The sequence below is a fragment of the Oncorhynchus gorbuscha genome, linkage group LG07 (assembly GCF_021184085.1).
Source record: "Oncorhynchus gorbuscha isolate QuinsamMale2020 ecotype Even-year linkage group LG07, OgorEven_v1.0, whole genome shotgun sequence".
Classification (NCBI taxonomy): Eukaryota; Metazoa; Chordata; class Actinopteri; order Salmoniformes; family Salmonidae; genus Oncorhynchus; species Oncorhynchus gorbuscha.
In genome coordinates, this window is record NC_060179.1 from 62,652,782 (window position 1) to 62,665,085 (window position 12,304).

At 44.7% G+C, this 12,304-nt stretch overlaps 1 protein-coding gene across 1 annotated transcript in view; it reads right to left on the reverse strand.

Moving 5' to 3' along the window:
• The window catches only part of LOC124040185 (transformation/transcription domain-associated protein), an 83,762-nt gene that overhangs the window by 29,851 nt on the left and 41,607 nt on the right, over positions 1 to 12,304 (reverse strand). The window contains 9 exon segments of the mRNA XM_046357116.1: positions 3,670 to 3,861; positions 5,102 to 5,237; positions 6,735 to 6,847; positions 7,256 to 7,393; positions 8,775 to 9,065; positions 10,088 to 10,207; positions 10,568 to 10,714; positions 11,103 to 11,282; positions 11,760 to 11,973. Coding sequence (XP_046213072.1) covers positions 3,670 to 3,861; positions 5,102 to 5,237; positions 6,735 to 6,847; positions 7,256 to 7,393; positions 8,775 to 9,065; positions 10,088 to 10,207; positions 10,568 to 10,714; positions 11,103 to 11,282; positions 11,760 to 11,973 — 1,531 coding nt within the window.

Consider the following 12,304-nt stretch of genomic DNA (forward strand, 5'->3'; position numbering starts at 1 on the left):
TAGGGCTAGGGCTGGTGACAGAACATCATATTAAGGCTAGGGCTGGTGGCAGGGACAGAACATCATATTAAAGCTAGGGCTGGTGACAGGGACAGAACATCATATTAAAGCTAGGGCTGGTGACAGGGACAGAACATCATTAAGGATAGGGCTGGTGACAGGGACAGAACATCATTAAGGATAGGGCTGGTGAAAGGGACAGAACATCATTAAGGATAGGGCTGGTGACAGGGACAGAACATCATTAAGGATAGGGCTGGTGACAGGGACAGAACATCGTTAAGGATAGGGCTGGTGACAGAACATCATATTAAGGCTAGGGCTGGTGACAGGGACAGAACATCATATTAAGGATAGGGCTGGTGACAGGGACAGAACATCATTAAGGCTAGGGCTGGTGACAGAACATCATATTAAGGCTAGGGCTGGTGACAGGGACAGAACATCATATTAAGGCTAGGGCTGGTGGCAGGGACAGAACATCATATTAAGGCTAGGGCTGGTGGCAGGGACAGAACATCATATTAAGGCTAGGGCTGGTGACAGGGACAGAACATCATTAAGGCTAGGGCTGGTGACAGGGACAGAACATCATTAAGGCTAGGGCTGGTGACAGGGACAGAACATCATTAAGGATAGGGCTGGTGACAGGGACAGAACATCATTACGGCTAGGGCTGGTGACAGGGACAGAACATCATTACGGATAGGGCTGGTGACAGGGACAGAACATCATTACGGATAGGGCTGGTGACAGAACATCATTAAGGCTAGGGCTGGTGACAGAACATCATTAAGGCTAGGGCTGGTGACAGAACATCATTAAGGCTAGGGCTGGTGACAGAACATCATTAAGGCTAGGGCTGGTGACAGAACATCATTAAGGCTAGGGCTGGTGACAGAACATCATTAAGGCTAGGGCTGGTGACAGGGACAGAACATCATATTAAGGCTAGGGCTGGTGACAGGGACAGAACATCATTAAGGCTAGGGCTGGTGGCAGGGACAGAACATCATTAAGGCTAGGGCTGGTGACAGAACATCATTAAGGCTAGGGCTGGTGACAGGGACAGAACATCATATTAAGGCTAGGGCTGGTGACAGGGACAGAACATCATATTAAGGCTAGGGCTGGTGACAGGGACAGAACATCATTAAGGCTAGGGCTGGTGGCAGGGACAGAACATCATATTAAGGCTAGGGCTGGTGGCAGGGACAGAACATCATATTAAGGCTAGGGCTGGTGACAGGGACAGAACATCATTAAGGCTAGGGCTGGTGACAGAACATCATATTAAGGCTAGGGCTGGTGACAGGGACAGAACATCATTAAGACTAGGGCTGGTGACAGAACATCATATTAAGGCTAGGGCTGGTGACAGGGACATAACATCATTAAGGATAGGGCTGGTGACAGGGACAGAACATCATTAAGGATAGGGCTGGTGACAGGGACAGAACATCATTAAGGCTAGGGCTGGTGACAGGGACAGAACATCATTAAGGCTAGGGCTGGTGACAGGGACAGAACATCATTAAGGCTAGGGCTGGTGACAGAACATCATTAAGGCTAGGGCTGGTGACAGAACATCATTAAGGCTAGGGCTGGTGACAGAACATCATTAAGGATAGGGCTGGTGACAGGGACATAACATCATATTAAGGCTAGGGCTGGTGACAGGGACAGAACATCATTAAGGCTAGGGCTGGTGGCAGGGACAGAACATCATTAAGGCTAGGGCTGGTGACAGAACATCATTAAGGCTAGGGCTGGTGACAGGGACAGAACATCATATTAAGGCTAGGGCTGGTGACAGGGACAGAACATCATATTAAGGCTAGGGCTGGTGACAGGGACAGAACATCATTAAGGCTAGGGCTGGTGGCAGGGACAGAACATCATATTAAGGCTAGGGCTGGTGACAGGGACAGAACATCATTAAGGCTAGGGCTGGTGACAGAACATCATATTAAGGCTAGGGCTGGTGACAGGGACAGAACATCATTAAGACTAGGGCTGGTGACAGAACATCATATTAAGGCTAGGGCTGGTGACAGGGACATATCATTAAGGATAGGGCTGGTGACAGGGACAGAACATCATTAAGGATAGGGCTGGTGACAGGGACAGAACATCATTAAGGCTAGGGCTGGTGACAGGGACATAACATCATTAAGGATAGGGCTGGTGACAGGGACAGAACATCATTAAGGATAGGGCTGGTGACAGGGACAGAACATCATTAAGGCTAGGGCTGGTGACAGAACATCATATTAAGGCTAGGGCTGGTGACAGAACATCATTAAGGCTAGGGCTGGTGACAGGGACAGAACATCATTAAGGCTAGGGCTGGTGACAGGGACAGAACATCATTAAGGATAGGGCTGGTGACAGGGACAGAACATCATTAAGGATAGGGCTGGTGACAGGGACAGAACATCATATTACTTTAATGGCTAATCACTTCTTTCAGACAAAGACTAAAGGGACTAATGAAGGGACTAATTTATTTGTTCTATTTAACCAGGTAGGTTGACTGAGAACATTCTCATTTACAGCAACGACCTGGGGAATAGTTATAGGGAAGAGGGGATGAATGAGACAATTGGAAGCTGGGGATGATTAGGTGACTGATGGTATGAAGGCCAGACTGGGGATTTAGCCAGGACACCGGGGTTAACACCCCTACAATAAGTGATCTTTATAAAGTACAGAGTCTAAACCCGGGATATGAAATGCTGTTGAGCTGCTAGAATCTACACACGAATGACGATCAATCATTTTCATCAACCCATCAATCAAGAATAATACTAAAGCCAACGATCAATGTCGCTGGTGTAAATTCATTGGAAAGTCCTTTATTTTGATGGCTTGATTCCGAATGCAGTTTGATTCTAGTTATTTACCTGCAGAAAGCCTTTGTTTTAGAGGCTCTCCGGGCTTTAAGTGTATGGTACTGAAATAAAGATTTACGACTGCTGAGTTCACTAAGCAGGAAAGAAAAGTTGTTTTCCTGCTTTTATAATGAATGGGACCACAGACAAATGAATGTAGCAGCACGCAATTCAAATAGCTGCCTTCAAAAGAGAAATGTCCTGAATCGGTCGGTGGACCGACCAAATCAAATCACCAGAAACAAAATAAATTGGGCAGTACAATATTCTCACAATTATCTGTGAATATCAGCTGATGGCACATTTATAACCTTCATTTTGGAGTGGCCATTCATCATGCAAATGTAATTTTGGAAAAGGTATTTATTCAAACACTATCTGATGGGGGGGCGGAGCAATTACAGACAGTCTAAAGTTACTGCCTCGGTCTCGCTACTTTAGTTTCTGTCTCCATTTTTCTTTTCCTCTCACTCCCTCTCCTCTTTCGTTCATTTTATTTCACTCTACTCTTTCTTTTCCTCCTTCTCAGTCTGTCTCACTCCATTATCTCCCTCCCTCTGGTTTTTATTGCACTCCCAGGGAAGTGTTTTCCCCTCTTCATTCCCAGAAAACAGATTATCAGTGTTTTCCTCAGTAAATTGACTGGGATCACTGATCGACTCTTCATTTGGCAATACAGTGATCAAAAGAGATGTGTTCCAGAATTTTATTTCATCTTGATTAAGAATTGAGACATATTGAGGTGGTGCTTGTGTCTGCCTCCCTCATCTCTTACCTGAAGTAGTGGTGTGTGTACGTGGGACACGATGTGAGGCAGTCTCCTCCACTCCCGTATGGCCAGACTGGAGGCCATCTCCACCAGCCGTTCTATGAAGTTGAGCTGCTGCTCCTCTGGATGGCAGATAGCCAGGTAACCACGGTGCATGTTCACCTTCCACGCCATCTCCTTAGGACAACTCATCTCCACCTTACAGATTAGAGACAGGTTACACACCCACACACACGTTCGGTGCATATGAGAAAGTAACACGTGAGCCTATTTGGACTGCAATTCTTTGTGTGCATCTCAAGTGAATTACTTCATGCCACTGTCACAAAGCAGCACTCTAACAGGACACAATACACCAGCTGTTCGATTCATTCTCCTCATCATTTTTAAAAGGCCTGAGTGGTTAATGAATAATCAGCCTGACACGGAGGTGAGCAGAGACTATATTGATCAGACCACTGAGTGCATTAACCACAACACTAACAAAAGCCCAATGGGAGCCTGCCTTCTGCGCAGTCAAACCTGGGAAACATTATTAGATGTGTGTGTGTGTGTGTCTTGGTCTGTGTGTGTTGATGGGGGAGAGAATTACAGCGATCGTTCAATGTGCACTTATCACAGACGAGGGATAGGTGATGAATCTCCCGTAGACAGTGGTGGCCTTATCAGAGGCTGTTTAATTGAAAGCTGGGCCATTCAGATAGACAGACGGAGCCTCACCACAACAGCAGCAGCCTGCTCTACTCTGTCTTCTACCACCGCCACGTAACAAAACACACAACAGATTTTGGGCCAATTAATCACACAGACACGTAAATATTAGATCTATGCAAAACCATGGAGGAACGAGAGAGAGAGAGAGAGAGAGAGACAACCAGTGGAGCAAACATTGTAATTACAAACCATATTTATTTTCCTTTAAAAACTTCAAAAATGCGCATTGTTACAACACTCTACATAGCCAATAATAACATTTGAAATGTCTATTCTTTTAAAAATTGTGTAATGTTTACAAAATGTTCCTTTGTTTGTTGTCTATTCCATTTGCTTTGGCAATGTAAACATATGTTTCCCATGCCAAGAGACAGAGAAAGAGAGAGACTGAATGTAAGAGGCTGCTAGTTAAAAGGTTTTGCTGGACAGTTTAATGAGATGTCACCTCAGGACAGTGGCTCGTTTCAAAATCTCCTTGAGCGGAAAGCAAGGCAGGAGTATTTGTTATGTGTCAGCTACTATCACGTTCCCTCCTCTACTCTGCTTTAGAAAACACGAGGCTGATAAATTAACCTTCCTAACGACTGCCAAACTACATTTCCACAGCTTTACAAGAGTTCTGGAGCTGGGAACCAGACCTCAGCCGAGTCCGTCCGTCCGTCTGTGTGCGCTTGTGTGGTCTGTGTATAGCCGTGTCAGCGTGTGTGTGTTGGGCATCCCCTACCTGTACCAGCGCTTCCTTCATGGCGCCCCAGTTGGAGACTCTCCAGGCACACTCCAGTACCAGGTAGGGGTTGCTGTTGCCTTTCGACTGGCCGTACTCAGTCAGAGGCTCCCACTGGTTCAACTCTTTAGAACAGCTGCAGAAACAGGGAGGAGAGTTGATATCAAGATGAATACCAGTTCTCATCGAGGGGGCTGTAATGGAACAGGTTGAGAGCGTCAAGTTCCTTGGTGTCCACATCACCAACATACTATCATGGCCCAAACGCACTAAGACAGTCGTGAAGAGGGCTTGACAAAACCTATTCCCCCTCAGGAGACTGAAAAGATTTAGCATGGGTCCTCAGACCCTAAAAAGGTTCCACAGCTGCACCATCGAGAAGATCCTGGTTGCATCACTGCCTGGTATGGCAGCTGCTCGGCCTCCAACCGCAAGGCACTACAAATGGTAGTGCGTACGGCCCAGTACAGCCTTAAGCTTCCTGCCATCCAGGGCCTCTATACCAGGCGGTGTCAGAGGAAGGCCCTAAAAATTGTCAACGACTCCAGCCACCCTAGTCATAGACTGTTCTCTCTGCTATCGCACAGCAAGCGGTACCGGAGTGCCAAGACCAGGTCCAAAAGGCTTCTTAACAGCTTCTACCCCAAAGCCACAAGACTCCTGAACAGCTAATCAAAGGACTACCCAGACCCCTCTTTTACACTGCTGCTACTCTGTTTATAATCTATGCATTGTCACAAACTACCAACTCTACCTACATGAACATATTACCTCGACTAACCGGTTCCCCCACACCGGTACCCCCTGTATATAGCCCCACTTATTTTACTGCTGCGGTTTAATTATTTGTTATTTTTCATAATAACTTCTTAAAGCATTGTTGGTTAAGGGCTTGTAAGTAAACATTTCACTGTAAGGTCTACACCGGTTGTATTTGGCACATGTGACAAATAACATTTGAATAATATACACTGAGTGTACAAAACATAAGGAACACCTTCCTAATATTGAGTTGCACTCCCCCTTTTCGCCCTCATATAACAGCCTCAATTCATCAGGGAATGGACTCTACAAGGTGTTGAAAGTGTTCCACAGGGATACTGGCCCATGTTGACTCCAATGCTTCCCACATGTGTATCAGTTGGCTGGATGTCTTTAGGATGGTGGACCATTCTTGATACACACGGGAAACTGTTGAGCATGGAAAAACCTAACAGCGTTGCAGTTCTTGACACATTCAAACCGGTAATCCTGGCACCTACTACCATACCCCGTTCAAAGGCTCCTAAATATTTTGTCTTGCCAGTTCACCCTCTGAATGGCACACACACACACACACACACAATTCATGGCTCAAGGCTTAAAAATCCTCCCATTCATCTACACTGATTGAAGTGGATTTAATAAGTGCCATCAATAAGGGATCATAGCTTTCACCTGGATTCACCTGGTTAGTCTCATGGAAAGAGGTCTTGATAATGTCATGGAAGGAACATGTAGTTACTTTATACACCATTAATTGCATGGCAAATACAAATATTATATAGCAACTGCATAGTTCTGACAGTAATTATGCAGTTATTACACCTACCAGGGATTAACAACTAGACCAGTAAATAAATCAGTTATTTACCGTATCCAGTGGTCCTCCCAGAGTTGGTACTCCGGTAAGATGGCAGGAGAGGCGTTGCTCCTCTCGTGTTCCTTCCTGGCTTTTTCCATGGCCTTCTCATAGCTCTCCTGGGCCTGTTGAAGGCAACATAGTAAATAGTCAGTACTACCCAGCTGTGGCCAACTCAGTGGCCTTGTGGATTGAGTGTCCGCCCTAAGATTGGAAGTTGGATCCCCGGCAGAGTCATACCAAATACTGTAAAAATGGGACCTGGTGCATCTCTGCCTTGGACTCGGCATTAAGGAGATAGATTGGGGGCAAGGCCTTGCGATAGACTAGCGCCCTGTCCAGGTGGTGTTGTAAATCACGCTGCCTCATGCTACAGAAACAGGAGATAGGCTTTTGCTCCCATGAGCTGTTCCAGCTCGCACAAGCCAAGGCTCGTGCAAGGCTACCTACCCAGCTGTAGGCTTTGTAGTCAAAATTGTACAATGTTTACAACATTATCAAATTTGCCAGTGCATCAATCAACAAGACCTCACCTGTTCGAAGAAGCCGTGCTGCTCGTAGGCAATAGCCGTGGAGGTCTCTGGGAACTTGCAGCGTTTCTGCCACAGCCCCGCCCACATGTCCTCCTCCTGCAGTAGAGAGTACAGCTCTGCCAGGGAGTCCAGGATCTCCTATAGGACCACACAGAGTTGGGATCAGGGGTGTACATCTTCCCTTTCAAAGACTATTCCATACACATCTAGATACATGGGCCACCATAAAGGAACTATATTTTATTGTAGTTTGAATCGGATTGATAAGAGGAATAAATCGATGCGAAACAATTAGATTCAATGCACTAACAGTTATTGCATGAAGACATTCATTTTCCAGTCTAAATGGAAATGTGCTGCTCATGGAGCTGGGCCTCTCTGAGCAGGATCAGTCGGAGCTGTGTCTAGTCAAATGGATTTATCATATGCACAGGATACTCGCTGTACATAGTACAATGAATTGCTTTACTCGCAGGTTCACCTCTCGATATGCAACAATAATAGAAAAAAAGAGGTAATAAAAATAGAAGCTTGATGGAATAAAAATAGAATCGAAAGTTGAGCATTAGTATAAAGACGAGCAAGTGTCTGTTTTGACTGTTGGGTATGGTTGACAGTTTCTACTATCATGATATAAAATGACAGAGGAACGTCGAACCCTAATCTTCAAGTTAAACCGACATGGTTCTCATAACATAAAGCTACAAAAATGTAAATACATGTTCTTGAAGAGAAGTCAATTTTGTTCCTCCCCCACTAAAATGGTGGGCAAATAGCAATCAATCTAATGTTATTTCCAGCATAATGTCACTGCAGGTTTAAATCAATCTAATGTTATTTCCAGTATAACGTCACTGAAGGTTTAAATCAAAAGAAACAATGTTACTGTAGGTATAATTTCCAGTCAATCACGTGCATCGTTATGCCACAAAGATCACGGCAGGTAAAGTTCAGTTCGGAACGTTGACATGTTTAAAGGGGGATACTGTTGAAATTCAATTTTAAAATCGCCTAAATTGTAGCAATTTGATTAACACACATTCTACCCATAAAATGGAGACTTGATTTTGGAGTTTAAAAAAACAAACATTTTTTAAGTAGTCCTGATCGTGTCAGTTTCCCTATAAGCTTCAACGATATACTGAAAGCTGTGCTTTCTAGTATGTACAACTAGGGTTTGCTTGACAGTGGGCACCGGTGGGTTGTCTTCCAACTAATAAAGCCTGATTGACTATTGCACAAGTCGTCTTACAAGTGAACCGGTTCATGCTACATTTGAATCGGTTTGGAGTTTTGTGGACCGAAGCACTTGCATCTTAAACATTTGAACTGGATTCCAATTCGTATCAATGAATCGTTACATCCCAAGTCAGGATGCAGTGCCTGTCAAGTAGCCATACCCATTTAATGAATGGACAGTACACAAAGGCAATGAATGAAGAAAAAAAAGTTACCAAGCTAAGAATGTACTCATTTAATAGAACTGAAAGTGAACACGATGACGTCTGTAAACCCATACCTGTTGTGGTGGAGTGATGCTCTCCTGTTCGTAGAACTCGTTGGTGCTCTGTTTGGGCTTGCTGTGAAGGCTGAGGCCCTTCTCAAAGGCCTGCTGTTCCAGCATCAGAGTGGAGCGCAGCCACAGATTGTGAGTCTTCCCCAGGTACTTCAACACACAGGGCCTGATGGGGATAGGGGGCACACACTGGGACATTGCCTCCACGAAGCAGTTAAGGGCACTGGGCTGGCAGTCCCTCTGAGCCTGGTGGCTCCCACTGCACAGGAAAGGACTCATCTCACCTGACAGGGCCTGGAAGAGGAAAGAGAGTCAAGGTTAAGAGGACAGATAGAATGTGTTTCTATGGCCAAAAGCATGCAATATTATGCACCACTGAAAACAAGCTAGAACTAATTGGACGCCACCACACTAGCAACCACAGAATAATCATCTAAGAGACAGCTTCAGCAGAAATAATCACTATTTAAATGCTTTGAATAGATTTTTCCTCCAGCAGTCAGTACCCTAAAACCACATGAAGATATTTAGAACCAGATAATCAGCCTAAATATGTATCCTATTTAAGTCTTCATCCATGTCCGTCTGTGAGTGACAAACATCATTAAGACGTCTAGTTCTATTTCCAACGCGTCTCAGAAAGTTAATAGCTCAAATCACTTCAAATCAGGAACCCTTAAATGAGCCTCTTAATACTGGAGGCATCTGGTTCATTAAACTCAGTATGTTATTTCTTCTTACATATTCTGCATAAATGAATGGTTCCTCATTAAGAGGAAATTGCATGTTTTAAGGAAGAAATGGCAGAGCCAAGGTCAGGCTGACTGTCTGCTAACCAACGTCACGGAGCTGAGGTGTGTGTTTGTCTTAAAGAGCGCACGTCTCAGTATCTGTGTGTCTCAGAGTGTGGTGCTGACCAGTCAGTTCAGACCAGAGCCTGTGACCCATGTCGGCCCTGTCCAGGTAAATAATGATGACAGACAATGAGTCACGCCATAGCCTTTGACCTCTATCACGGCATGACAACCAGGGTTTTGACCTGTAAACTTCCACAGAAGTTATAAATAGCTCATATCAACATTGCATATAGAAACACCATGAATAGACATTGGAAAATAATTACTATTACAATAGTTCATCTATTTCTATGGAGTGGACATGATTTCTTCCACCTAAATGTTGCCCCCTTTTGAACAAGCCCCAATCCAGTTGTGAGCACATTGAATTCACAGTCATTGTAGCCTGGCCATCTAGAGCCAAACTTATGACCTGGAAGTACAAGACATGTTAATGCACATTGACCTGGCAGTGCTTACGTGTTGCTGTCGGTCAGAGAGGATCTTCCACAGTCGAGGGAACAGCTGTACCCAGGTCTTCTCAGCCAAGGGGGTGGAGATGTGACACAGCTGGACCAGGGCGTTCAGCAGCGCCCCCGTCTGACACAGACACAATGACAACAGGTCAGCATCAGACAAAATGACGATAAGGGGTTAACATCTCGCTCTTACAAAACAGCCCTACAGGAATCATTCAGCAAAAATCCCACATTAAAGGTTGTGCAGGAAATACCACAGGATTTTGTGGCTACTTTCCTGTGGAACAACCTACAAGATAAAGGTTCAGGGGTCAACTTATCACCTTCCAAATCTTGTTCCTTAAGGTTCATCCATATAATCGATCAAATGTAGAATGTGTGCTCAAAGCCAAAGTCTTTTTTGCTAAAAGCATGAACTTGACAGTGAGGGCGGGGAGGGTTGATTTTAACTAAAAGGGCAAATGTTGGTGTCATAACTCACCTTGACCTCTCTAAGGGAATCGAGGAACTTGTCGTGGCGGTTGGTGAGCATGTGCAGCTGGTTGCCTGTGTCTTTCTCTGCCTGCTCCTTGTTCTTGGGGATGGCTGTCTGGTCCCCTGGGGCTAGCTCTATGTCGATCTCCACATCCTGGAGGAGAGAGAGGGGGAGAGAGTAGAAGAAGATTGAGGAAAGGAAGAACAGAAGAGGTGGGGGATGCATTTAGTCATTTGTTGTAATATATGCAAAAGCACTTAGTCTTTCCCCTTGGAGAGATGATCATAATGAGATGGGGAGGAAAGGTAAACAGAAAATATTGACTGTTATATAAATACTGCTATGAATACTGCATCAAATCTGTGGGGGAAACAGTTTGCTGCAGCAGGAAATACAGGTCAACAAAGAGAGAGAACTAGATGTTATTCCTCCCCAATAACAAACACACAATGGGATAATGGGTCTTTGTGTGTGTGTCAACACGTCTCTTAGTGAGTGTGTCCGTGTGACCCTCAAGAATCCTGTTGCGCGGCATCCTCACCTCCTCCTTGGTCTCGCTGTTCTCCCTCTCTCTGGGCTCTTGCTTGATGTGGGTTGCCATGGCGAAGGCGGCACGGTCGTGGCTGTCGGCCAGATTGATGACGTTTGTGATGGATGGGAGCATGGAGCCCTGGCAGCTGGTCCCGATGATGCTGTTACGCTCACACACCGCCAGCAGCAGCTGACAGAGAGAAAGTGACACAGAAAAAAAGATCACAGAAATTCAGGTTAACAGTTTCTAGGGGGTCTGAAGCATTATGGAGACACTTCACAAAAAAGGCTGTCTGTAGAGACATTATGGACAAGCTATATCACATACCACTGTATACAATAATTATTTGTGCTAAAACAGGCAGGACATAGTTAGATTTCAAAGCTCAAATCACAAACTTCTTCAAAGGACATAGTCCTAACTGGAGTATTCAGAAACATGGAGAGCTTGGGACAATACGTTTCTATCTGTAAAAAGAAAATGGAGATAATTGGCTTTAAAGTTGCAAAACCTCATTGGTTTCAATTTTTATCTTGTGTTCTTTTGAACTTAACATGAATTGGGGGTATTTAGAGTACACTGAAAACAGAGTCCCAAGCTCTCAAATGTCTCAACTGACATCAAAACAGTCATGACTCGACCCCTCGTCCCAGTACATCTCCTTACCTCTATGCATTGTTTGATCCAGAAGTGGCTGCTCATGGCCTCCCAGTTCTGAGAGCAGCAGATGTAGAGTAGCCTCTCGTAGACACGTCTCTTCATGGAGAGGTCAAACACCTCAAAGAACTTAGCCCTGATCAGAGGCTGGGCGCAACGCAGACCCGACAGAAAGGCTGGCTCCAACTTTGACGTGATGTCACTTCCTGAGAGACTCTCGTCCCTGATTGGACAAAAAGGGTCGAAATGCATCTATGTAACCATTCTTTATATCTAATTGAAAATGGTTTACAACTGCAATTTATTTTTCTGATACAGTTATTAATGCTAATGCATTTCAGAGCAAGATCCTTCATAACAATTAAGCTAAAAACATCATGGCAATGAGTGTAGAAGCAATGAAGGTCATTGAAGTGAAACAGCGTAGGATGCAGACAGTTATTTTAACTTAATGTTTAAAAACGGATCACCTTATCTTTAATGATAATCCTAGCGGAATAGTAAAAACGGTTAACATCCCACATTAAATGCTGTGTAATAAGCTATGCAATCAT